At 43.8% G+C, this 27,754-nt stretch overlaps 1 protein-coding gene across 1 annotated transcript in view; it reads left to right on the plus strand.

Annotated features, from left to right (window-relative positions):
- Positions 1-27,431, plus strand: part of FBXO36 (F-box protein 36) — a gene marked incomplete at its 5' end in the record, with an annotated part of 100,890 nt that extends 73,459 nt beyond the window's left edge. Inside the window, 2 exons of the mRNA XM_082841759.1 lie at positions 7,678-7,850; positions 26,944-27,431. Of these exons, the coding sequence (XP_082697885.1) occupies positions 7,678-7,850; positions 26,944-27,132 (362 nt within the window). The 3' untranslated portion in view covers positions 27,133-27,431. The remainder of the gene's footprint in view (positions 1-7,677; positions 7,851-26,943) is intronic.
- Between the last annotated feature and the right edge of the window lie 323 nt (positions 27,432-27,754).

The raw sequence follows: 27,754 nt of genomic DNA on the forward strand, positions 1-27,754 counted from the left end.
AGTTTTTCTTCATAAATAGATGTTAGAACTATATGAAATAATTTTTAAAATTTATTTATTTTTATTTATTTATTTTTGGCTGCGTTGGGTCTTTGTTGCTGTGCGCGGGCTTTCTCTAGTTGTGGTGAGCTGGGGCTACTCTTTGTTGCGGTGCGCAGGCTTCTCATTGAGGTAGCTTCTCTTGTTGCAGAGCATGGTCTCTAGGCACGGGGGCTTCAGTAGTTGTGGCACGGGGACTCAGTAATTGTGGCTTGTGGGCTCTAGAGCACAGACTCAATAGTTGTGGCGCACGGGCTTAGTTGCTCCACGGCATGTGGGATCTTCCAGGACCAGGGCTCAAACCCATGTCCCCTGCATTGGCAGGCGGATTCTTAACCACTGCACCACCAGAGAAGTCCCCGAAATAATTTTTCTACATTTTTGAGATTATCATTTTTTCCTGTTATTTGTGTTTTTTTCCATTTAAAGAAAATATTTAATTTTCAAAAGTGTGTAAAACTCCTTACATAGTCAAATGGTTTTTTTTAATTGGAGTATAATTGCTTTACAATGTTGTGTTAGTTTCTGCTGTACAATGAAGTGAATCAGCTATATGCATACCTGTATCCCCTCCCTCTTGGACCTCCCTCACCCTGCCATCCCATCCATCTAGGTCGTCACAGGGCACCAACCTGAGATCTCTGTGCTGTACAGCAGGTTCCCACTAGCTATCTATTTTACACATGGGAGTGTATTTATGTCAAACTTAATCTCCCAATTCGTCCCACCCTCCCCTTCCCCTCCGTGTCCACATGTCCATTCTCTACATCTGCATCTCTATTCCTGCTCTACAAATAGGTTCGTCTGTACCATTTTTCTAGATTCCACATATATGTGTTAATATACAATATTTGTTTTTTTCTTTCTGGCTTACTTCACTCTGTATGACAGACTCTGGGTCCATCCACATCTCTGAAAATGACCCAATTTCGTTCCTTTTTATGGCTGAGTAATACTACAACACGGTGAATAATATTAATATATCTTCCAAAGTTATTCCATCCTTGGACGCCAGGATTAACTCTACTGCTCACAATTTATTTTTTTAAATGTGTTGATAGATTCAATTTCCTAATACTTTATTTATAGTTTTTGCCATGTGTGTTCCTAAATGATGTTTCGTATGCAGTTTTCCTTTTGCCTACCATCATTGCTAGTTAGAGCAACCTCCTGATTTGAACTGGGAGTTTCATTCTATTTCTGTTTTTTGGAACAAATGATATAAGATCTGGATTGTCTGTTCTTTGAGAGTTTATAAAGCCAACCTGTAAATCAGTGTGGACCTGAAGTTTTACTTGAGGTGTTTTTTTTTTTCAAATCAAACAGTGGATTCAATTTATTTACTAGTTATAGTCTCTCAGGTTTTCTATTTCTTCTTGAGTCAGAATTAGTAAATTATATATTTCTGGAGGATTGCCCATTTGTCTGATTTTGTGTTAATTGGTGTCATGTGTTTCTAAGTCCCTGTTGTAGTTAATCTTTTCATTTCTCATAGGACTGAGTTATGCTTTTGTCCTTTTTTCTTGTTTATCCTTGAAAGTTTATCCATTTTATTAATCTTTTGAAAAATTAATTTTTTGGCTTCCTTGATCATCTATAATGTTTGTTTTCTACTTTATTAATTTTAGCTCTTATCTTTGTATTTTCTTCTAATTTGGGGAAGTAATCAATTTTTTTATTTGAACGCATAGCTCATTAATATTTGATCTTTGTTTTTCTATAGAAATGTCAATTGATAAGTCTTATTAATAGTGTTATTCAAATATTCTGTAACTTCACTTCTGTTTGGTATATCAAGTATTGATAGGTGTTATAAAATCTTCCAGTGCAATGGAGGATTTATCATTTTTTCATCATAATTCCATCAGTGTTTGCTCTGTGTATTTTGTTAGGGGCATACTATTTTAGAAGTATTAAATCTTCCTGGTGAATTATTCCTTTTATCAATAAGTAATGGTCCTCCTTATTACCAATAGTGAGTTTTGCTTTAAAGTATACTTAGTCTGGTATTACTGTAATTATACCAGCTTTCTTTTGGTTTGTATTGGTCTAGCTTTTTCCATTCTATTACTTTCACTTTTCTGTATCTTTTTTTTAAGCATGTATGTATTATTTATCTGAGTGTCTTTTAGCTGGCATGATTAGTTCATTTATATTTACTGTGATTACTAATATGTCTATAATTTCCATCATCTTATTTTGTGCTTTCATCTTATCACGCTTTTTCTTTGCTTTTTGTTTTGTTTCCATGTCTTCCTTTCTCTTTTGTGTTTCCTTTATTCCATTTTTTTCCCCTTAAGACAGAGACTACATTTCCCTCCCTACCTTGCAGATGTGGCCATGTGACCCAGTTTTGCTGGGTAAGACGAAGTTGTTTCATAGAGCATCCCAGAAGGTGCCTTCAGAGACGGGTGGACTCAGCTTCCATGTCCATTTTTGTTCCTTGTCCTACCCCTTTTACTTACTGGACCATGGTTGTGATGCCTTGAAAACAGGAAGGGTGAGAGCCACATCTTAAGAATGTGAAACAGAAAGATAAAAGGATCTGGGACATTAGTGACATAATGGAACTTCTTCAACAGCCTTTCTGGTCTACCTCCAGACTCTGAGAAAAAAATAAACTTCTATTTGTTAAGTCACCTTAAATTGAGTTTTCCATTTTGTTCAGCTGTGAACCAATCTCCAAGTGATTACAGACCAACTATTTTGGGAGTTACCCTTATATATATATATATATTTTTTCTCTCCTTTCTTTCTCTCTTCCCTCCTTCCCTCCCTCCCTCCCTCCCTCCCTCCCTCCCTTCCTTCCTTCCTTCCTCCCTCTCTGTCTCTCCTTCTCTCTCTCTCTGGTGGTGTCCCTTAAAAGTTTAGCAAGTTTACTTTAACTTAACTTATAAAAATCTAACATATGTCACTATTTCTATCTGCCTCTTGAACGTAAGGACCTTAGAATGTTTACATTCTAAGCCTCTACCTCATATGTAATTGTTGACTGCTGTTTTGATTTGCCTTGTTTTGACACCTCCTCTAAAGTTTGTTATTTAAAACATGTTTTAAACAGTAGTAGTTGTTTATATTTGCCTATGTTTACTACCATTTCTTTCATCTTCATTGCTTCTGAAATCCTAGTCTTTCCTTCTGGGCAAATTTCTTTCTTCTTGAAGTATACCTTTAAGTATTTCAGGATCTCATCATGTAAATCGGGTCCATATGTGGCTAGGGCTCCTCAGGTGTAATGCCTTAAGTATAGCTCCTCAAGGATGGTTCCTTTAGATCTGAAGCTAGTGACAGGTTTTCTGTCCCCTCTCCCCCAACATATCACGGTGGGACAGGCATGAGAGAATCACTGTATACAATACTCTTGAAACAGTGGGGAAATGATAGCTCCATGGGAGTCATTGGTCCATAGAAATTCTGAAATCCAGCAGGGCACAGGTTATTAGTTCTTGATTAGAGCTCAAAACCTATCACTAGACTCTTTATGGCTTTTGGCCTCCCCTCTGGACTCTTGACTCCCTCATCTGATTCATCTTTCCTTTTTGGCAAAAGGGAGCCCATGTTTGCAGGTGTAGTTTTCTCGGCCTACCTCCCGCCTGTAGGAGTTTGGGAGTCCAGAGTCATCTTTTCCTTTTGTACTACCTCTGAACCCTTGCAGTTCAAGCTGGCAGTCAGTGTTTCTGCTGGTATAATTCTCTTAAAAACTTTATGTGTTGTCTATTATTCTTATTGGGGTTCACTCCATTAGACAAAACCACACCTACACATCTTTTTGCAATAAGCCCTTCTTTACTTTGGGTTTCTGTCCTTGACTCCTGAGTGACCATACCCTTATGCTTCTTGGAAGTGCTACAGTATCACTGAATGGTTCTTAACAAAGCATTTTCCAGCCACACTCTCAGCGTCATCTTTATACCATGTTTTCCTGACACTGCTCTGGATTTGATCTTTGCCTGGGAGTCATTTCTTTAGCGTTGCTTGCCATCCGAAGAGGCAGAGAAGGTTCCAGCAAATCCTGGCTGCTTTTTAAGAGACCTGCCTTCGGCTTATCTCTTTCTGTTCACATTTTACTTCAAGCAGCAAGAAGAAATCAGGCCACATGTTCAACAACACTCTGCTTGGAAATCTTAGCCAAGTCACACACCCACCAGGAATATTTCCTACTTTCCATATTACAGCAGGCAATAATATTGCTAAACTTTCTGCCACTACATAGCAAGGATTCCCTTTCCTCCAGTTTTCTTCCCCCTTTCTCCAGTTTTTTAATAATATTTTCTTCACTTTTCTTTAAGCCCTCACATGTAAAGCCTCCTCAGAGTCCATCAGGCTTTTATTAACAGATATTATTTACTTATTATACTACTTATTGAAAGCTTTTCAGACTTTCACTAACAATCTCCTCAAGCTCATTCAAATCTCCACATACGGACTTCCCTGGTGGCGCAGTGGTTGGGAGTCCGCCTGCTGATGCAGGGGACCTGGGTTCGTGCCCCGGTCCGGGAAGATCCCACATGACGCGGAGTGGCCGGGCCCGTGAGCCACGGCCGCTGAGCCTGCGCGTCCGGAGCCTGTGCTCCGCAACGGGAGAGGCCACAACAGTGAGAGAGGCCTGCGTACCGCCAAAAAAAAAAAAAAAAAAAAAGAAAATCTCCACGTACTTTCCAATTTCAACGCCATTCCCACATTCTGGGTTTCCACCGTGGTACCACAACACTTGCAGGTACCTAAATCTTTATTGTCTATCGTTGTGTAACAAATTACCCCCAAACCCAATGGCTTCAAACAATAATAAATGTTTATTAACTCAGAGAGTTGGGTCAGGAGTTTGGGAGCAGCTTACCCCAGCTGTTCTTATCCAGGGTCTCACATGATGTTGCCTGGGACCCCAGTCAACTGAAGGCTTGGTTGGAGCTGGAGAATCCAGTTCCATGATGGCTTACACACCTGGCTGATTCAGTTTCCTTCCCCATGGACCTCTCCATGGTGCTGCAGAGTAGTGTTAGGACATGGCAGTTGGCTTCTCCCAGAGTGAGTGATCCAAGACAGCAAGACAGAAGCCCCAAAGTCTTGTGACCTAGTACTGGGGTATTTTTGCAATATCCTATTGGTTACACAGGTCAGCCCTAATTCAGTGTGGGCTGGGAACACACAGGGGCTTGAATCCAAGAGGAGAGAATCAGGAGCTCTCTTGGAGGCTGGCTGCCACATAATCCAACACAAAAGAGCTGATTTTACTTTTCAAAATGGAGTTTGTTTTAACACTGTTTTCCTTATTTTATTTATTTATTTAATTTATTTATTTTTGGCTGCTTTGAGTCTTCATTGCTGCGCATGGGCCCTTCCTAGTTGTGGCAAGCGGGGGCCACTCTTCCCCGAGGTGCGGGTGCCTCTCATTGCGGTGGCCTCTCCTGCTGCAGAGCACAGGCTGTAGGCGCGGGCTCAGTAGTTGTGGCGCAGTGGCTCAGCCGCTCTGCAGCATGCAGGATCCTCCCAGACCAGGGATCGAACCTGTGTCTCCTGCATTGGCAGGCGGATTCTTAACCACTGCACCACCAGGGAAGTCCCTGTTTTCCTTATTTTAAAAGAAACAGATGTGGGAATTCCCTGGTGGTCCAGCGGTTAGGACTTGGGGCTCTCACTGCTGGGGCCCCGGGTTCCATCCCTGGTCTGGGATGTAGATGTTGGTTACATAAAAAACACAAAGAAGCAAAAAAATTTTTTCTAAGGACCCCAATACCTATACACTTTGAAACGATCATGTTACATACTTAGGTGTATATGTCCTTTTATAATTTAAAATTTAAAATTTAAAAGACTTTATTGTAGAGACTTTTTTTTTTTTGTCTGCGCGGCTTGTGGGATCTTAGTTCCCCAGCCAGGGATTGAACCTGGGCCCTCAGCAGTGAAAGCACAGAGTCCTAACTGGACCGCCAGGGACTTTCTAAAGTACATCTGAACATGCTTTGAGTATGCTTTCCTGGAATTTAAAATGTTGAAACATCTACAATTATTTTAAGGAAATTTTATTGTACAAAGGGTTTTGTTTTGTTTTTCCAATAAACAAGCGCTGCTTTTTCCTCTTATCCTGCTGGTGAGTCAAGGGTTCTTCATAATATCTACCCTTTTAGGTTGAGTTTTTGAAGGGCTATTTCCCCCACCCCCACCCCTCCAAGAAAACCTTTGGACTTTAGAAGTGCTTTGAATTGGAAGCACTTGGAATTTAGAAGCAAGTAAAACCCTTAGTGCCTCTAGAAAGCTGGACTAACCAGTTTTGGAGAGAAATCTTATACGGCCGGCTCTTCCACGTTAGCACAATTAGAGCTTTTACATAAACGTAGCCCACACCTTACATCCATTTTGAGATTGGAGATCCATCTGCCTTTAGGATCACCGATCTGCCTGCTTCTGCAGGGAGCTGGGTATTCTTGACAGCTCCATCCCACTTGCCCCAGAAGGAGTGTTCCAGGTTGGGAAGGAAGGTGGCGCCCAAATCTTGGACAGTTAGTTCGCTGTAGAGAGTGCACTCTCTCTGTTCTAAGAGAAGTTCTCCGGAAAAGCTAGATATAGTGGTGCTTTCAGAGGCAGAAGTGGAAAAATGAGCTTCAAGAGACTAAGAAAGTCCCCAGCTTTGGGACCACTGGAATCCACATGCATACTCTATTATAACCCCATTTTCCTTTCTCATAAAAAGAGGGAGCCTTCCTCCCTTCTTTCTTTCCTTCCTTCCTTTCATCCATTTATCCTAGATTTTAAAAAATTACATGGTAATTATTACGGAAAGATTACAAAATACAGATAAGCAAAAGGAAGAAAGTAAAAACCACCACCTGGATTTAATCAGTGTTATAATTTGAATCTGTATCCTTCCAAACATGTTTTATTATTTATTAGCCATTTCTTAGTTATTCAGAGAGCTGGGGTAAAAAAAAGCAAACAAAAACCCAACCCTGTTTTCTCCTACATTAAACACGTTTGGGTAGATCATAGTGTTGGTTGATTCTTTGTGAACTGTTTCCTATTTTGGAAATAACTGAAAAGATAGGAAAAACAATAGGCAAAAGTTGACACAATTTCCACGAAATATGCCTCTATTTTTTTCTTTGCCTCTTTCTATTTTTTTTTTATTATGTAAAGATGGGAATGAAAGAAGGTAAAGAAGAAGGAAGGAAGTTTCATAGAGAAACAATGTATAACAATAAGAGAACCAAAGTCAATTAAAATCAAGAGATATTAATGTTTCACACCAATTTAGGGAAGTGGGGGAGGGGTAGGAAAAAAATGACATGGACCAGCATCTTTGCCCAGTCATGGAGATTGGGAGGATGAAGATGAAGATGACACTGAGACTAGTTAAGTCAGTTGTCTGGACTGGAATTTGATGCAGTCCATCACTGTGTTGAACAGTGAGTATACCTAAAAGATTGTGATCTCAGGGCAAGGACAGCTGTTGGAAATACATGCCTCGTAAATACATGCCATTGGTCCCAAAGGCAGCTTGGTGAAAGCAGGAATGACTCAGCAAAATCTAACATCACTCTCAGGGGGAAAATGCCCCAAAGCTTGTCTTACTGTTAATGACCATAGTTTTTATGTGACTACACATGATGACTGTGTTGTTTTGTTGGCTTGTTTGAATTACAGTTCAAATTGCCTTAATATTTGGTGCAAGAATATTAGACTATGTCCTCAATTTATGCGAAGGTAAATTTGACTTCCTTGAACGGCTCTCAGATGATTTGCTCCTGAGAATCCTTTCTTATCTGGATCTTGAAGACATTGCCAGGCTTTCTCAAACATCACGCAGGTTTGCAAAGGTAACAGTCAAATTATTTTGGGTCTGTACAGGATTTTCCTTGTGCTTCCTCAAAGTTGTTTAATTTTGTTTCAAGTTTTTTTTTTTTAATATAGAAGTGGTTTATTATTTGCATTTATTTCAGCAAGCTTTTGTTGAATACTTATTTTATGACAGGTACTGTCCTAGGCACAGAGGCAACAGAGTTGAAAAGACATTATTCTTGCCCTCAAGGAAATTATAGTCTAATAGGAGAGAGCCATACAGGTACAAATCATCACAATGTAGTGTGAGCAATTGAACAAGGGAAGTGTGAACAAGGTACTAAGACAGTACAAGGTGATTTGCTCTGCCTGGCTTCACAGAAGTGGGTTATTTTTTCTGTGTTTTGGGGGGAAAATACGAGTTCATCAGGTGGCCTGGCTAGCTAGGGGCATTCCAGGTCAAAGGGGCATTCCAAGTCCAGGCAGAAACTCAGGCAGAGGCATGATGGCATAAAAGAAGGAGGAAGGAGGTGATTACTCCCCAGCCATTTCCATTTCTTCCAGTAAAAGCCCTTTTCTGAATTACCTATCTCCCACTGTTCGTTGTAGTGCCCTGGTTTTCCCCATGCCCCAAACTCACCAAATAGACTCTCTCACTTTGAATCCTCAGCAGAAGGACACAGGAATGGAAAACACAGTTAGTGCTGATTTCAACCAATGTTAGGGCCTTGATGCAACTATTATTAGTTCCTCTCCTAGATCCTGGAAGGTGCCTTGGTTCCTGCCCCTTCAGCTATTCCTTCAATTCTAGAGCCCTGTCATGTCCTAAACACACACATACTATCCTTCCGTTTAATCCTTTTTGGCTTAAGTTAATCAGAGTTGGAGTTTGTTGCTTGCAACTGAAGAACCCTAACTCAGTATTTCGCTGTAATGTACCAGTGTTACCAACCAGGTGGTGTGAGCAATTCAACAAGGAAAGTGTGGACAAGGTACAAAGACTTGGTGGAAGGTACAGGGGTACAAGGTAGAAGGTCTTGGCCTTCCCCAAGCAATAGAAATCGACTAGAGGCCAGACAAGAAATTCAGTCAAGGCTCTATTGGGGCCCCTGCTGCAGCAGGGGGGAGTGAGAACAAACAACAGTTTCCCCTGTTTGCTTGCTCCCTGAGTTGGGGGCAAGTTTGTTCCTTACATGGGGTGAGGGTAGGGGTGTGTCCAGGGGTTGGGCTGGAGGGGTGGCTTAGGTGTTTTGCCCACCCCCTAGGTAGTGTTGTGTGCAGGGGGCATGAGCAGTACCCTGGTTTTGCTCCAGGCCCTTCAAAAGTGGCAGTTGGGTTTTTTTTGGTCTCTTTGTATTTTTTGTCCACAATTTGTCCCAGCTGCACATGCATGCAGTTATTTTTAGTCCCACACCGTTTCTTTGTATTGGGTTGCTCAAGGAGAGGTGTGTCCAGGTGTAAACATTGCAGCACTGTAGCAAAGGGTCCCAGCTCCAGCAAGGGGTCCCAGGTCCCAGCCTGTCTCACCAGGGCAACGTCCATTTATACAAGAACCTGCAGCATCTCCCAAGATGATTCAGATCATAATCTTATTATCTAAAAAGTCAACATTTTTTTCACAGTAATGCAAAAAAATTCCTTGATTTTTTTTTTTGTTTTTTTTTTTTTTGCGGTACGCGGGCCTCTCACTGTTGTGGCCTCTCCCGTTGCGGAGCACAGGCTCCGGACGCGCAGGCTCAGCGGCCATGGCTCACGGGCCCAGCCTCTCCGCGGCATGTGGGATCTTCCCGGACCGGGGCACGAACCCGCGTCCCCTGCATCGGCAGGCAGACTCTCAACCACTGCGCCGCCAGGGAAGCCCTCCTTGATTTTTATATATTAATTTTAAGTTTACAATCTGTATTACTTAATATACCCCTTTTGAGTATAAAAACATGTATACTTGATTTTTCCCCCTAGAATGGAGGGCCAGAACCAAGTATTATGTATATCATTGTACTGTATTTCTTTTGCCCTTTTAAAAAAAGTATTAAAGTTAAGATTTTGTACTTGCTGCTGCTAAGAAGCTGATTATTCATGCTTTAAATGAAGGAAGATTTTTGTTTGTTTGCTGTTTGGTTTTTTGTTTTTTAATTGATGTGTAATTGATCAACAATACTCTGTTAGTTCCAGGTGCGTAGTATGATGATTTGCTATTTCTATACGTTACAAAAGGATCATCACTGAAGGAGAGTTTTAAGTGATTAAAATATAGTAGTGGGAATGTATTAAAAGCTTCTGCCAGGGCCTGGGTTTGTCCTGAGAATAAATGGAAGAATTCCATAGGAAATGGCGGAGACCGCAGTGTCTTGTGAAATTGATTCCTTACTTGTAGATTCCTTACTTGGAGCAACTGGCTTCCCTCCGGGTTTTGCTCATTTCCACTTTCTATTCCTCTCCCTCCCAATGCCCTGCCATTATGTTAGCGCAATCTTGAAAATAGCCTCCATAATTTACCCCGCACTCTAGAGTAAGGCTTTTCTAGGTTGCTGGTTTCAGCCCTCAGAATCCTTGCAGAGCAGAATTATTCAAAGATGGAATAGGATCCAAGGCTGCTTTTTTCTTTCTGTGTAATATTAACCATTCACTTCTGTTGTTAGTCCGAATATTATATGTTCCATTTACATATTTTTCCCTTCATTTATAAACCACTTTCATTTACTGTTTTGCCCCCTCAGTTATTAAATTATTTTATTAAGGAAGAGTCTTCTATTTCAAACTTTTGGGGGCACATTTATTAGCAAATTAATTGTATCCCTGTCCCACTTTTTCCTGTGGTCCCAGGGAGGGAGGTTTCCTTCCTGTTCAAGACCAGTGCCACCTGCCACCCAGCTCCAAGTTCCAACCCAAAGGATTTCAGGTTGTCACTTACCTCCTTTCTCTTCTGTGTGGTTGTTGTTATGTATTTTTTACTTTTTATTTATAAATAATTTTAGATTTATAAAAGTGTTGTAAAGATAATACAGAGAGTTTGCCCTTCCCCTAATTAGCATCCCCTAATGCTGACATCTTACATACCCTGGGGCATTTTTTTTTTTTTTTTTGCGGTACACAGGCCTCTCACTGTTGTGGCCTCTCCTGTTGCGGAGCACAGGCTCCGGATGCGCAGGCTTAGCGGCCATGGCTCACGGGCCCAGCCGCTCCGGGGCATGTGGGATCCTCCTGGACCGGGGCACGAACCCGCGTCCCCTGCATCCGCAGGCGGACTCTCAACCACTGCGCCACCAGGGAAGCCCAGCCTGGGACATTTTATCAAAACTCAACAGTTAATGTTGCTACAATAATATTAACTAAACCACAGACTTGATTTGTATTTCATCAGTTTTTCCACTAACATCCTTTTGGTGTTTCAGGAGCCAATCTGGGAAACTATGTTACATTTAGTGCTTATTTCTAAAGGTCTCTTTCAATTGGTTTTTCCTCTCTGTACATTGACTTTTCTTAAATCAGTCTCATCCTTCAAAGAACAAAAACTCTCAACTCTATTCTTATTCAATCTCTTTCCTTCCCTGTTTGTGAAAATAAGGGTTTACATAGCAGTTCACACTCAGCAAACCAGCACCATTCATCCTACTGAGATTTTATAATCTGTGATAAAATGGGAACAGTATGGGTGATGTGAAGAGTTTGTCATCAAGCTAAATTCATTCCATTTAAATGACCATTCTTCAACAGAGGTTAGGCCTTCCTATTTGGGGGAGATTTAAAATGTCCCTTCTTTTATAAAATAGTGGTATTAAAATGTGATAATTTTAACAAATTATCCTTACTTGGCAAATTAAAAAGTCAGCAATCTTATTTTGGTTCTTAATTGTTGTTTTGTTTGATATCTAAAAATTTTGCTGGTCTTACACCATCCAAAATTCTGGGAGCCACTGGCCTTTTGTCTGTTTACCCTTCATCTCTCATTTCCCCTCTCTCCATGCCTCCTAAATATCTCTGGCCTCATTCACAGTAACCTCTTGGTTGTCACATCCAAAGGGCAAGAGGCCTTCCATGTCCTGACCCATCTCTGCTTCCAGAATTCTCTGGCGGGTCCCTTCATGGCTGCCCTTTCACTGCTTCATTGGTAGCTCTTCCATGCGGGCTGAGCGTGGCCTTTCTAAAATGCACTCTGGTCATATCACTGCCCTGCTCAGTGACACTTAGTGATGTCCCATCATTTTCAGAATGAGATCCAAAGTCTTAGCTGGCACTTCAGGCCGTGGTGCCCTGGCCCCATCTCCTGCCCCCAGCCCCAGCCAAGTAGACTGCGTGCAGCTGTCCCATGTGCTGGGCTCTCTGGGCCCCTTGGCCTTTGCTTATGCTGTTCCCTTTCGGAGGAATGGCTTCCCTTGTGACCCATCACTCTTAACTCCTGAACGCTTCTCATTTGGGCTTTGTGCTATATCCATTTTGTTTATATTTTTGAAAAAGAAAATCGATTTGCATTACAATAACCAGGTTGAAAATTGAAAAAAATTATATGTCTTTTAATGTGTAGTAAAAAGTAATTCTCCCTCCCATTCTTTTTATTATTATTATTTATTTATTTATTTTGGCTGCACCAGGTCTTAGTTGCAGCATGCGGGATCTTTAGTTGTTGCGGCACGCGAACTCTTAGTTGCAGCATGCATGTGGGATCTAGTTCCCTGACCAGGGATCAAATCCAGGCCCCCTGCATTGGGAGCACGGTGTCTTAGCCACTGGACCACCAGGGAAGTCCCTCCCTCTCATTCTTGATCCTCATTCCTCTAATTCTCATCTCCAGCAGCAATTATATTACCAGTGTCTCCTATGTCCTTCCAGAGAGAGTCTGTGCACATATAAGTGTGTGTGTGATGTGTGAGCATATATACATGTACACATACCCTTTTAAAAAGCATATGGTAGGGCTTCCCTGGTGGCGCAGTGGTTGAGAGTCCGCCTGCCGATGCAGGGGATGCGGGTTCGTGCCCCGGTCCGGGAAGATCCCACGTGCCGCGGAGTGGCTGGGCCCATGAGCCATGGCCGCTGGGCCTGCGCGTCCGGAGCCTGTGCTCCGCAACGGGAGAGGCCACAGCAGTGAGAGGCCCGCATACCGCAAAAAAAAAAAAAAAAAAAAAAAAAAAAAGCATATGGTAGCATATTATATATTGTTCTTTGTCGGTTTTTTCCTACGTCGCAACATTTTAGACACTCTTTTATGTCAGTACGTATAAATCTTCAGTTTAGAAAAGTGCCCTAAGTTGTTATTATATGGACAAATCATAATTTTTTAAAGTAGATCCTTACTGATAGACATTTAGGTTGTTTCCACTCTGCTATTTGTAAATAACGCCCCACACTATGGCTAGACTGGACTCTGCAGAAGTGGGTCTGCCCTGGAAGCATAAAGACACATGAGAGACACAGAGGGTGTAGGGACTCTGGGTGGACGGGGGCCTGAGCCTGGGAGAGCCCATGGTGCTGGCCCACACCCAAGGATGGAAGTTTCCACGTATCAAACTTAATGCCACCAGCAATCAGGGCCATCTGGCTGCCTGCCCTTGCTCTGATTCCGTGTTGACCAAGCCGTGGAGCCTCCAGGGATGAGCATCTGAAGGTCTCGTGGGTGGATGGTTATATTTCTCAGGGTAAAGAGGCAGCCTCTGGGAGCTTGGCTAATATAAGCACACCCCTGAAAGGTGGGTCCCACGTCACAGTATACCAGAAAGTCACACTGAGGGCCAGCCCTGGGCTTGCAGTGAGCTCACTAAGGTAAGGCTGCCACGTAGACCCTTCCTGGGGAATGCTGAGGTCCAGAAGGGGAAGGGACGATCATGACTAGCAAATAAACATATTCATCTTGGTACTGACTCAGGAACAGGCCCACGGAGGAAGAAAATCTCTCCTCTGTCACATTCTGGCCTACAGAGAAACAAATTTTTCCTTATGTTCCCAAATTCCCTATGACTGTGATCCCCAAGTCTGGCCACGTAGGTATGGCACCCAGGGAGCAGGTGAAAACAGGCCAGGCCCCAAGTCGGATTGGGTAGGTCTTGGTGGACCCAGCGTCTGCATTGTCTTGCAACCCAATTCTAAGCATCCAGGCCAAGAATTTGACCATTTGTACAGACAAAATATCTCATGAGACTCTGAAAGGCTGGAAGCTTGGGATGGGGGCGGGGCTGTTGTTTTTCCAACTCCACTTGTGTACAGGCAGTGTGGATGTTTAAGTCAGCTTGAGACCAGAGACCTGGGTTCTGTTCTTTGCTCAGCTACTCTGCACCATGAACCTTGGGCAGTCACACCCTTATCCCCTCTAAGCCTTAATTTCCACATTTATAAAAGGAAAGTTTTTAACTAGATAAACCCTAGGATCCCTTTCAACTTGAATGTAGTTTATGTGTGTTAAGTTCATGCACCACCTCCAGGGGGAGCTAAATCCACGATTGGCTATGTTTGGATCAAAGCAGCTGGAACCATAGTCAGGATGGGTACTTTGTGTTTTGCAACCTGGCATCTATCAAGCAAAAGAGCCCCAGGGTTTGGGAGTCCTAGATGGGGGTATTTTGTAAACCAACTTATAATACAAAACAAAACTGAATATTTTCATTGTAAAATATAATAGGTCATAAATGAAGTTACACTGGTAGAAATTTCAGCTCTCTTGTAAGAATTCCTTCCTTTCCTCCAAAACCTCATCATTTTCTTCCATAATCTCTGTTATATAAGATACACTGATATCCTGAAATGTATTGTGCTGGGAAAGGGGTAGTCACCTATACTAGTGTTACAGAGTTCAGAGTTTTAAAAGGAGGTTCAGATCTGTTTTATTTTTACTTACTTATTTATTTTTCATTATTTTATTTTATTTTATTGCTTTCTTGGCCGTGTGGCATGGCATGCCGGATCTTAGTTCCCCGACAACGGATCGAACCCATGCCCCCTGCATTGGGAGCATGGAGTCTTAACACTGGACCGCTAAGGAAGTCCTGTTTTATTTTTTAATATTAAGATATTTTCTAAGAGTTTTCCTTTCTTGTTTATATTTAGAATATGTTGTAATCCGAGTAGAGAAACTGGACCTTGAAGAACTGTTGAAGATGGGATAAGATAATGAAGGACCTGCCTAACATCAAAATGTTTGGGGGGCTGTCATTATCAGAAGATTCAGCATTGCTGTTTAACTGTAACCTTCATGATGTGAATATAATAGTTTTTGCTTTTGATATTTACGCAGAAAGGATCTTAAACGATTATGCTTGATTATACTATTAATTTCTGTTTGAAATTCACTCTTTTCCCTTATTGGAATACATTTAGAGTAACATGAAGTATGAAAGTAACCACCACGGGCTGCTTTCTGCTCGAAAGTGAGTGTAATGGTGTCATGAAATAGAGATAACGCTTACATGTTTTTCACCTCCCCCAGAAAGAAGTCAGAACACGTGGGAGCAAAGTAGGACAGTGCCAAGGCCAGGCCAGGGGTGGTGGGAATGGGATGCTTGGCTGTCTGGAATTGTGGGCAGGGTGGATAGTGGGCAGCTGGGTGTGGTCTGGGGGGCTGAAGTGATGGTCCACGGTGGGGGACATCAGTTAGGGGCACAGTCAGGTCACTTTTAGACAGCTGTCGCATGGTGGCGGGGTTGTCCCAATCCTGGCACTGCGGGGTGCTCCCTAGACTCCCAACTATGGCAACTGAACTGGCCCCCCAGTGGCTAAGTGCCTATGGGGACTTTGTTTCCGGTGTCTCCTCAGAAATGGCTGAGGTAGCATCTATTCTGTCTCCCCTTCCCGCCCGTTGATTACATCTTTTCCATGTGCTTTATATATGTTATTCCTAATCCTCACAGCACTAAAAGTTTAGTATCATTTCCATATAATCATAATAAGTTCCATTTATTGAATATCTACTACGTGCTAAGCGCTGAATGTATGTCATCCAGTGCAATCCTCAAACAGTGCCGTAAGATGGATGAGTAGAGACTCTCTTGTCCTGATTTTCAAGGAGGGAACAGAAGCTCAGGTAAAGCACACAGATAATGAACATGGAGCCAGGTGCTGTGCCCGGGCAGCCTTACTCTATGGCTGGTGTGCTTGAATCAGTTTATTCTCCTCCTCAGATGACCAAATGCAAGATCAGACGTGGAGACCAGGCTCGGAGCAATAAGTAGAATGTCCAGGATGACTTAATTACTAAGTGGCAGGGCCAGCGTTCAAATCAGCTCGTCCCTGAAGAACATGAGGAACAGGTTCTGTGTTTCATAAGATGGAGTTAAGTATGGGAATGTGTTTTTTCCCTCAGGTAGACTGCAGCTACAGCAGGTAGGTCCCACAATGATACTTTCAAAGCCATGAAAGTATTTTCTTCCTCAGGCCACATGGAAGCATCCCATGAGCAGTAAGGCAGAAAAGGTCCTGCCCCCTCAGGACATGTCACAGTCTTCATTATCCTTATCTATATAATTGTGGTAGCTCAGATTCCTTTTTCATATATCTTTTAAATATTTGTCTATGAGTCATTTCTTTTTTTTTTTTTTTTACAAATTTATTTATTTATGTATTTTTGGCTGCATTGGGTCTTCGTTGCTGCGCGCGGGGTTTTCTCTAGTTGTGGCTAGCAGGGGCTGCTCTTCATTGTGGTGCGCGGGCGTCTCATTGCAGTGGCTTCTCTTGTTGCAGAGCACGGCTCTAGGCGCGCAGGCTTCAGTAGTTGGGGCTCCAGGGCTCTAGAGTGCAGGCTCAGTAGTTGTGGCACACGGCCTTAGTTGCTCCACGGCATGTGGGATCTTCCCGGCCCAGGGCTCGAACCCATGTCCCCTGCATGGGCAGGTGGATTCTCAACCACTGCACCACCAGGGAAGCCTATGAGTCACTTCTAATGAACCAAGTTTGCAACCATGAAATTTAACAGAAGGAATAAAGTCAGAAGATGGCTTGAGTCTATACCAGCTTATCATTTCACTGATGGAATTCCATAAAGGTGATTTTATTCTGAACGAGTTGCACTACAAGAAGGACCCCATCATTATCTTGTGGAGGATTCAAAGGTTGTAGTCATCCTTAAGTTGCAATTACATATCAAATACTAGAAAAATTCAAAAGCTTTCCATAATAACTATATTAGGATAGACCAAGTTAGAAATTGTGACTTGGGATCACAAACCACCCTAAAACAACAGTGGCTTAAGACAATAATATCTGTTTGTTTCATTCATGATTCATACTCATTGTGGGCTGACGGGAGGCTCTGCTCCACAATGTCTTGCAGCAACTCAGGCTATTAGAGACTCCACCGTCTTGTAACTGAACCATCTGAAGCACGTGGTGTCCTTAGTCACTGCGGCAGGGAAGAGACAGCTGAGGTTCATGCACTCTGTTTTGATACAGCATTTCCACTCATAGTCCTTTGGCCAGAACGAATTACACGGCCCCACGTAACTGTGTGGCACAGGGAGATGTGGGAGAAGAGAGGGAATACTTGGTTAGCGTCACGGTCTCTGCCACAAACTGGAAATCCCGAACAAAGCAGTGTGTACGTTAAGATTCATATAATGAAGATAGTATCATAATAGTATTTTTTCTCAAATACAGTTACCTGCTTTAACATCTTCCATACTAGAAAAAAGAGACCTTAATTTTTCATTTCTCCTCTTTTCTGTGTTTCTTGGGACTGTGTTTTCTGAACATGTGTCTGGCTTTAGAAACCAACTCAGAACCAAAGACTACACTATGCCTATAAAATACTTTTCCTGTAAAGAACTGAGTTTCTTTCTCTCTTTCACCCTCTGAGATGTCTATTTTACACCCTCTTCTCCCTCCCCAAGTCTCTGTATCCCACCTTCTTCCTCACTCTTAACTGATGTTGAGTCTTCTTATTTCAATGAGAAACTAGAAGCAGTCATAAGAGAATGGCCTCCCAGGCCACTCGCCAGTTCTGCTGGTGCCTCGTTCTGCTTTACTTCCTGTTGCAGGTGATAAATTCTCCCTGTTATCATCCATGGCCACACCTCCACTTGTGGATTTCACTCCCCTCACCTATTCAACAACTTGGCTCATCAGTTACCCCTCTTCACCATGCATCACTGCATCATTAATTTTACCCCTCCACTGGATCATTTCCATCAGCACATAAACATACATTTAAAAAAAAATTGCCTTGACCTCACTCCCCATTCTTTTCTTAAAGCAAAATTCCTCAAGCATCCTCTGTACTTGCTCTTTCTACTTCCTCTCCTATTCTTTCTTGGACTCACTCTAGCCAGGCATCCATCCCCACTAAGCCACTGACACTTCTCTTGTCGAGGTTGCTATTGTCCATCACCTTGTAAAATACACCAGTTTTTTCTTTTGAAAGATTTTTTTTTTGATGTGGACCACTTTTAAAGTCTTTATTGAATTTGTTATAACATTGCTTCTGTTTTTTATGTTTTGGTTTTTTGGTTGCGAGGCGTGTGGGATCTTAGCTCCCTGACCAGGCATCGAACTTGCACCCCCTGCATTGGAAGGTGAAGTTTTAACCAATGGACCACCAGGGAAGTCCCACCAGTCAGTTTTTAATCCCCATCTTATTTCACTTTTCAGCAGCATTTACACATTTCATTATTCTCCAGGTTTTCTTTGCTCTTCTCAGTCTCCCTGGCTGAAAACTTTATGCCCTGACTGCTTAATGCTGGAATGTCCTAGAGCACTTCCTTGGGCCATTTTCTCTATCTACAGTCACACTGAGATGATAGCTTTAAATATTATTTACATGCAGCTAATTTTCAAACATACGTTTCCAGCCCTGAGTTGCCCTCTTGAACTCCTAACTTTTATATCTCATTGCATGCTCAATGCTTCCTCCTAGATCTAGCAGTATAGACATCTCAAATTTAACACATCCAAACCAGACCTCTGAATTTCCCCACACACATACTTATTTACAAATTCTAATTCTCCCACAGTCTTATTTTTCTGTCCTTGGCAACATTCACGCAGCTGCTCAAGCCAAAAACTCGTCCTTAATTCTTCTTTTTCCTCTTCCTTCTCATCTAATTCATTATCAAGTGGTATGAGCTCTACCTTCAAAATATATCTATCATCTGACTCTGTCTCGCCTCCTGCCTGGCCACCATCCTCATATCTTCCTGGATTTTCTAGAAAGAACTCCACAGTAGATTTGCTTTCACCTCATGGGAATAGCAGCGTACTTTCATCATTTTGCCTCAGGACTATGTCAGTTCTCCAGCTGAGTCATACTTACATCACAGAGATATTGATACTGTCACCTTCCTACATGCTGGTCTGCATTGGTGACATCATGCTGATGAGCAGGAGTAGCAGATACCTTGGATGCCTTGGTGAGATCGTAGATGTCAGGGAGCTGGCGCAGTGGTTGGGAGTCTGCCTGCCGATGCAGGGGACGCGGGTTCGTGCCCCGGTCCGGGAAGATCCCATATGCCGCGGAGCGGCTGGGCCCGTGAGCCATGGCCGCTGAGCCTGCGCATCCGGAGCCTGTGCTCCGCAACGGGAGAGGCCACAACAGTGAGAGGCCCATGTACCACACACACAAAAAAAGAAGTACAAACTACTCAGGCTTCCCTGGTGGCGCAGTGGTTGAGAGTCTGCCTGCCGATGCAGGGGACGCGGGTTCATGCCCCTGTCTGGGAGGATCCCACATGCCGCGGAGCGGCTGGGCCCGTGAGCCACGGCCGCTGAGCCTGCGCGTCCGGAGCCTGTGCTCCGCAACAGGAGAGGCCGCAGCAGTGAGAGCCCCGCGTACAACAACAACAACAAAATAATACTTTAAGGGGCTTCCCTGGTGGCACAGTGGTTGAGAGTCCACCTGCCGATGCAGGGGACGCGGGTTCGTGCCCCGGTCCGGGAAGATCCCACATGCCGCAGAGCGGCTGGGCCCGTGAGCCATGGCCGCTAGGCCTGCGCGTCCGGAGCCTGTGCTCCGCAACGGGAGAGGCCTCAACAGTGAGAGGCCCGCGTACCGCAAAAAAAAGGAAAAAAAAAAATTGAGAGGCCTGCCATCTCAATGCGTTATCTAGAATCCGTTGCCTTATTGTAACTTCCTATCCTAAGAAAACAGCACAGCTCTTTGTGGCTATTTTTAGTTTTAAGGTAACATACAGCACATTTGAGTTTGCTTCTCTGATTCATTTACCAAATAGCCCATAAAGCTGCCAGTTTTAAATGGGGCCCAGCTTGCAGTGTAAGCAGCTGAGTCACTGGCTCCTTGTGATCCAGCAGATTTCATGGTGCTCAGAGCGCCTGTGGCCTGTATGGCCATGGTCTGTCTGGATCCTTGCTGAAAGTTATGGCATGCGCCGCCAGGAAAATTACACCTCGCACCTCCAGGGTTTTAGAGTGAAGGCATGATGCTCTTACAGATAACTGCTCTGCTGTTGAGAAACAGCTCTTGGATTTCTGTGGGGCAAAGGCTAATGTTTTGCCTAGATGGTCAAAGTCTTGAAAAGAACAAGATTTGGAGATTAATGAGGAGTTTTGGGGAAGAGGTATTTGGGTGGACTTTTCAGAATAAGCCAAAGAATCAAGGTATTTGTGTCCCATGTGACTGCTCACCAAAGAGCACTCAGTGCCGAGGATGCTTCCAGTAATGAGATGATAAGGTGGTTTGCTCTATGGGTGTCAGTCAGCTCCTTTCCCCAGCTGGGCGCATAAACCAAATACCCAGGTGGCAAGGATGGAAATTGTGCACGGACTCAACCACATGAGTCTCTTATTTTCAAGATTAACCTGCCCACTGTCACAGGAGAGGCAATGCCGAGTCCCCAGGAAGGCGCCATGCTCCAGGGGGTCCAATCAGTAACGAGGCGGTAGGTCAGTTACACTGGACGCTTGTCACCAAGGAGAAAGCAGCGATGTGTCCTCCCCGATGGGTTACCTCTTCTGGGTGTGGCTCGGCTTTGTGGCACGCCATGCTCCTTCAGCAGCATTGTGTGCAAACTGACCAAATGCCTTATTTTTCCATCGTCATAGCCCGTACAAGATTGCTTCAGATTATTTTGCTGAAATAAATTCATTTATTAAACAAGTAGACATAAATAAATACGGTAATGAGTACACAATTTCCTGCTCTTAGCTTGCATACTCCACTGTCTAGAAATACTTGTCCTCACGGCTTCTTGGAGGCGCTTAATCCCGCATCAGCTAACGGACAACCCTTTACAACGTTGGAGCGCGGTCTTACAGGATGTATTATATGGTCTCGGTCACTGGCCAGAATGTGGTCCTGTTTCTTCTGTAGCTACAATCAAAGGACGGAAGTGGGAGTATCATCTCAGAATCATACATAGTCACCCATGTGAAAAAGTGTTGTTTCCTTCTCCACAACTTAGGCTTCTAGTAGGTAAGGGATCTTGATAGTCAAAGAATGAATAGTTTCGCCTAAAGAACAACAATGACTCCATTGAACTAGAAATTAAAAGAATGAAGAGTGCTCCCAGGCTATCTGGGGCTCCTAATGCCACTGAACAAACAGGCAAAAAAAAAAAAATCCCTAAATGGGCATTACTGTGTTGGCTCTGGTGATTAATCATGTTTATTAGAGAAAAATAGAGTTGCTTGTTCACAGTGGAATTACAGAGAAGTATTTCTGGAACCCGGACCATCCCTGCAAGTGCTTTTTTTTTTCTTTTTCTTTTCTTGGGGGTGGCTGCACTGCGTAGCTTGCAGGATCTTAGTTCCCCAAGCAGGGAGGAATCCCCTGGGATGGAACCCCTGGCCCCTGCGATGGAAGTGCAGAGTCCTGACCACTGGACAGCCAGGGATTTCCCTCTGTGAGTGCCTTCTAATACTGGCCTGTTCAATGGCAAAACTTATTTAAAGAAGACTAAAGCATCTTCTACCTGAGAGATCAAGAAGTACTCACACCCAGCAGGAACCGGAGACGGTTTGGATCACCTCAGCAGGTATAGCAGCTTGACCAGTTGAGGTGCTGGCTGAGAACAAAAGGATGGTGGAAAGGGTAGTAGAATGAGAAAATTACAAACACAACTCCTGCTTGTGACCAGTTGCAGAACCTAGGACTATAGCAGCTCCCTATATTTTCTTCCTCACCCAGTGATATGTACATGTTTAAAAAATTTATTTATTTTTGGCTGCGTTGGGTCTTCGTTGCCGCGCGCGGGCTTTTCTCTAGTTGCAGCGAGTGGGGGCTACCCTTCGTTGCGGTGTGCGGGCTTCTCATTGCGGTGGCTTCTCTTGTTGTGGAGCACGGGCTCTAGGCGCGTGGGCTTCAGTAGTTGTGGCACGCAGGCTCAGTAGTTGTGGCGCATGGACTTAGTTGCTCCACGGCATGCGGTATCTTCCTGGACCAGGGCTCGACCCCGTGTCCCCTGCATTGGCAGACGGATTCCTAACCACTGCACCACCAGGGAAGCCCTGATATGTACATTTATATGTAAACCAATATTTTCCTCTTTCCCTTTCTTCTATTATTTTATACAGGGCAAGTCGGTACTGGTTAACTTTATAATTCTAGGATACAAAGATGAACTGGGATTAACTAGAGGTAACAAACACTACCCAGAGCTTTGTAGTGACTGCTGGGATTTGGCGGGAGTGGGGTGGAGGTGAAGGCAGAGAATAAACGCATTGTCACCGTATGAGGGGCAGTTGCTTTGCGTTAGGTGGAGCATTGCTACTGCCGTCATTGGGAAGTTTACGTGTGAGAGGAAGGGTCTGTATGTGTGAGAAGAAGGGTCTGTATGGATAAGAACAGCCAGGAGGTCAGACAGAGGAGACATGCAGTGGGCTGGCTGGCTTCACGCCCGTTTGAGCTCCCTCACACTACACGGAGTTGCCTTTGTGTGCTGTGAAGGTAAGAAAGATAAAAGCTACATTTCATGGATGCCTTTGCAAGTAGTGTCTTGGGCGTAGCCTGGGCTCTGTCAAGTAGACCCACGTGCAAGAGTCTTGCAAGGAAGATGTGAGCCAGGTGGGGCAGCCTCCGTGCTTTTCCTGCCAGCATGGTGCTGAGGCCTGTAGGGGAGGTTCTAGGGTCCGGTCCAAGGCGTTAGCACATCTTTAGGTGCTGAGTGTTGGGGAGCAGAAGCAGTGAGATTTCCACTAGAACAGTCTGGGTTTACTGATTTTTTTTTTTTTTTTTTTTTTTTTGCTGTATGCGGGCCTCTCACTGTTGTGGCCTCTCCCGCTGCAGAGCACAGGCTCCGGATGCGCAGGCTCAGCAGCCATGGCTCACGGGCCCAGCCGCTCCGCGGCATGTGGGATCTTCCCAGACTGGGGCACAAACCTATGTCCCCTGCATCGGCAGGTGGACTCTCAACCACTGTGTCACCAGGGAAGCCCTGATTTTTTTTTAAATTAATTTTTATTGGAGTATAGTTGCTTTACAATGTTGTGTTAGTTTCTGCTGTACAGCAAAGTGAATCAGCTACATGTATACATACATCCACTCTTTTTTGGATTTCCTTCCCATTTAGGTCACCACAGAGCACTGAGTAGAGTTCCTGTGCTATACAGTAGGTTCTCATTAGTTATCTATTATATATTTTTTAATTTTTTAAAAATGATTTTGGAATAGACAAAGTCTTTATAGGTGTATAAACAAAGGCAGAAACCATATATAAAAGACTATTAGGGCTTCCCTCGTGGTGCAGTGGTTAAGAATCCACCTGCCAGTACCGGGGGTACGGGTTTGAGCCCTGGTCCAGGAAGATCCCACATGCCGTGGAGCAACTAAGCTCATGCGTCGCAACTACTGAGCCTGCGCTTTAGAGCCCGCGAGCCACAACTACTGAGCCCGTGTGCCACAACTCCTGAAGCCCACACGCCTAGAGCCCGTGCTCCGCAACAAGAGAAGCCACCACAATGAGAAGCCCGTGCACCGCAACAAAGAGTAGCCCCTGCTTGCTGCAACTAGAGAAAGCCTGCACACAGTAATGAAGACCCAGCGTAGCCAAAAATATAAATAAATAAATTAATTAATTTTGAAAAAGACTATTAGATTTGATTCTATCCCCGTAAACAAAATTAAAAAAAATTTTAATTTGCACATGTAAAAGTAATAACCCTTGACCACCTGGAGGGGTGGGATAGGGAGGGTGGGAGGGAGGGAGACGCAAGAGGGAAGAGATATGGAAACATATGTATATATATAACTGATTCATTTTGTTGTAAAGCAGAAACTAACACACCATTGTAAAGCAATTATACTCCAATAAAGATGTTACCAAAAAAAAAAAAGTAATAACCCAAACTGTAGAAAGAAAATAAGCAACATATGATTAACTTTGCAGAATTATTATAAATTGGTAAGTAAAAGACTAATAATACCATAATACAAAAATGAACAGAGATTATGAACAATTAGCAAAAGAGGAAATACAGAAATCAACAACGTTCGACAAAGCAATCTCATAAGTAAACAAAGAAATGTAAATTAAAAGAAGACACCTTTATAGCCAACGAAGTCTGAGGATTTATTTTGCATGGTGATGCTCTGTTCACACTACTCTAGGAATTATAAGTCAGGAAACACTTTCTACAGGATACTTTAATGGTATATATTCAATTCTTTTGAAAAGTTAAATTTTTAAGAATGTACTTTAAAGAAAATCATGTGTTAATAAACATATATGTAACAAGGGTATTTATAGTAGAATTATTTTTAATCAGTAATTATCTATTTTATACATCTAGCTGCTGTTATTCCTGGCTGTAGAGCATTGAACGTTTCCCTCTGGTTTTACTAGATATTCTGTGAGCTTCCTATTGCCTGTACTGAATCCCTCTCAGCTTAAACAACATAGAATATGTTCTGTGGTCTGAAACAAGGGGCCCTGTCCAGTACCATAGGTGTTCCATACAGTTTGGATGGATGGATGAATGGAGGAATGAATAGGCTATTGAAAATTGTGGGGCAGCTTATCTCCACACTAAATGGACCAAACTATAGTCACTTTAGTTTGTATTTCTCTTTTCTATTTCTTCCCTTATTGTTAGTTTCGCAACCTGTTGTTCTCTGCTTTCACTACTCTGCCTCTGATGGCATCAACCAGCCTTCTAATTGCTGTGTCTAGACTGCTGAGGGCTAAAGGCTGTACACGAAACTAAAACAAATTCTAAGGAAAGGAAGAATGATGAGTGTAGGCCTTTTCTGCAGACCCCCCCCACCCCGCCTTTCTAAATAGAGCCCAACTGGATTCAGTATTCTGGAGTTGGAGGGACTTTACCATGCCTGTCTGCTTCTCCTATTTAAGTGTTAAAGTTGCCCTCTAATTTTAAATAGTGAAATAATTAGTTCAACCTAATTTTTGTCAGTCAGATCAACTCTCTTTATTATTCACAGACACAGGGTCTGCACAGATCATTATCCATAGATAATCTTGTTTGCCACCATTATTGACCTTCCAGCGGCCCATCTGCTTCTTGTGTTTCTTTGCCTCCTTGTAAGAGGAGTCTTTGTGAGTTGCTCCAGGGGGCCGTGTCTGGGAGGGTCTGAGCAGGAAGCAGGAGCCTCAGCCCACAAGCTCTGCGCCGCTCCCCGCCCCCCACCAGTTTAAAGGAACTGTGGGCTCCTTAATGATCCTCTGTCATGCCTATTCTTTCCACTGCTGGATTTTCACATGTGACAGGAGAATCAGGTTGGTGATGAACTTCCCTGAGCCCACAATTGGCACAGGAAGGATGGAGCCAGGAAGTGTTCTGGGGCCCACGTGAGACCCTTCTTTGAGCACATTTCATATTACCGGAGTTATCACTACGCAGCGTCAAATATCCAAGCACCTTTCAATATTCCTAGTATTGTATTCCTTGCATACAGGTACCAAAAAGTTACGGCTATCTCTAAGGTCGGAAATAATGCATGTAATGGAAGCTTTAACTTTAGGAAAGATTTGGGGGCATGGAAGCAAGGGATTAGGAAATCTCCTGTTAAGAGTGCTTAGTAGCAGAAGACTGATGGGACTTCCCTGGTGGTCCAGTGGTTAAGACTCCACGCTTCCATTGCCGGGGATGTGGGTTAGATCCCTGGCTGGAGAACTAAGATCCCACATGCCCAGCAGTGCGGCCAAAAAAAAAAAAAAAAAAAAAAGTAGCGGGAGACTGATGAACACAGTTGCCGTAAATGATAGTGACGATTGAAAAAGTCCTAGTAGGAAATCTTGGGTAAATGGAAGCTGAACTCTGGCAGCTTTGAACTTGGAGGGAGGGCAAAGTGGTCTTGTGCAGATATTGGGCCAGAGGGGTCTTGTCTGTCCTTAACTTCATGGCCCTCAGGTAAAGGCCCAGACTGCAGAAGAACATCCCTGGGAAGATTATTCCCAGAGAACGGCTCCCTTTGCCATGTGTCTGGCAGGCTTGGGGAGCGACTGCATCTTGCAGGCCACTCTGTTGCATGGTGTGATGTCATGCATGCAAAGGACTCCGAATAAAACATGAGGACAGGACCCTGGCACCAGGAATGTGTAAATTTTAGGTGTGCTGGTTGGCAGTCTCCGAGGGCTGCTTGTCCGCTTCAATGCGGTTCGCTACTGAGTAGCCCGCAGTGACCTACGGTGTCCGCTGTACAAGCCCGGGGAGAGGTGACTCAAGCAAGGGTTAAACATGAAGCTGAGCAGGAGTTAGCAACGCTTTTCCTCGAGAAACTGCTGCAGCCCTCGGTGAAGACCAGTTGACCACACCATTATCAGCCTGTTACGTGGCTAACTGGAAGTTCACCACATAATGTTGCGTGTGTAAACTTAACCATATCATGTTGTATGTGTACTGTTTATAACTGTGTCACATTTTGCATCTTTTCTTTTAAACTTTTTATTTTATATTGTAGTATAGTTGATTAACAATGTTGTGTTCGTTTCGGGTGTACACCAAAGTGACTCAGTTATACATATACATGTATCTATTCTTTTTCAAATTTTGCATCTTAAATGAGATCAGGACTTGATTTATTCCATTAATCGAATATTGCTTCATCCTTTAGATACTTGTGCACTTGCCTCTCCTCAAAGAGGAAGTTTCTGGAGTCAGAACTGTGTCTGTCACACCCTTGTGCACCCGTGGTGTTTCCTCCGTTGTCTCACAGGCAGCAGGGGTTGGACAGTGATGTTGTGAGTGAGTGAACTTTTCCTTAACCCATGTATGATGTCACCCACCTCTGACTTTTTCCACCCACAGTTGTGCACGTCAGGCAAACTGTGGGAGCAGATCGTCCAGTCTGCCTGTGACCACATCACCCCAGAAATGAGAGCCTTGGCTCAGGAAATGGGCTGGAGACAGATGTTCTTCACCAACAAGCTGCAGCTCCAGCGGCACCTCCGCAAGAGGATACAACAACAAGGAAGCCAGAGGAGCAGTGAGCTCTAGGGTCACACATTCCTACCTGCAGGAGAGTTGAGGCACGGCTGTGTTTTCCATCTGTGTCCAAACCTCTTCTGCTGCCTTTGATTAAGAACTAAGGTTTTGTTGATTCAAGAAGCCATAGAGTACTTGCACACAAATGCAGCACACCGCCTCTGCTGGGCTTTGCCCGAACCACGGTCCCTGCCACAGGGAGGGTCAGCTCATGGCCCCAGCACAGGGGCAGCGGGACAGGAGGCGCCCATGCCCTGCCACCCATCAGAAAAGAGGCTTCTGCTGTATGGTAACAAACAATAAATGATTATTAGCAGGTTTTTATTACGTATGTATTTTATCTAGGCGTTGGAAAGGGGAACACGGCTTTTGAATTATTTCCTGGTGTCTGTCATCTGAATCCATCCATGAGTAGGTGGCTGCGTGTCCCCATAGGGAACTGTGAGGGGACAGGGGCAGCGGGAGACACTCCTGCTGAGTGCAGCTGCCTTCCTGACTCTGCTCCGCTAAGATGGTATTCAGGTCCCCCACCCTCGGGACCCGAGATGCCAGGCTCCATCCCCCCACGTGAACAGCCTCTGATCTGGCCCTGGGACATGGCCGGAGAGAATTCTAGACATTCTGCTTGCAGACC

The sequence above is a fragment of the Leucopleurus acutus genome, assembly GCF_964270905.1.
Source record: "Leucopleurus acutus genome assembly, chromosome: 6".
NCBI lineage: Eukaryota > Metazoa > Chordata > Mammalia > Artiodactyla > Delphinidae > Leucopleurus > Leucopleurus acutus.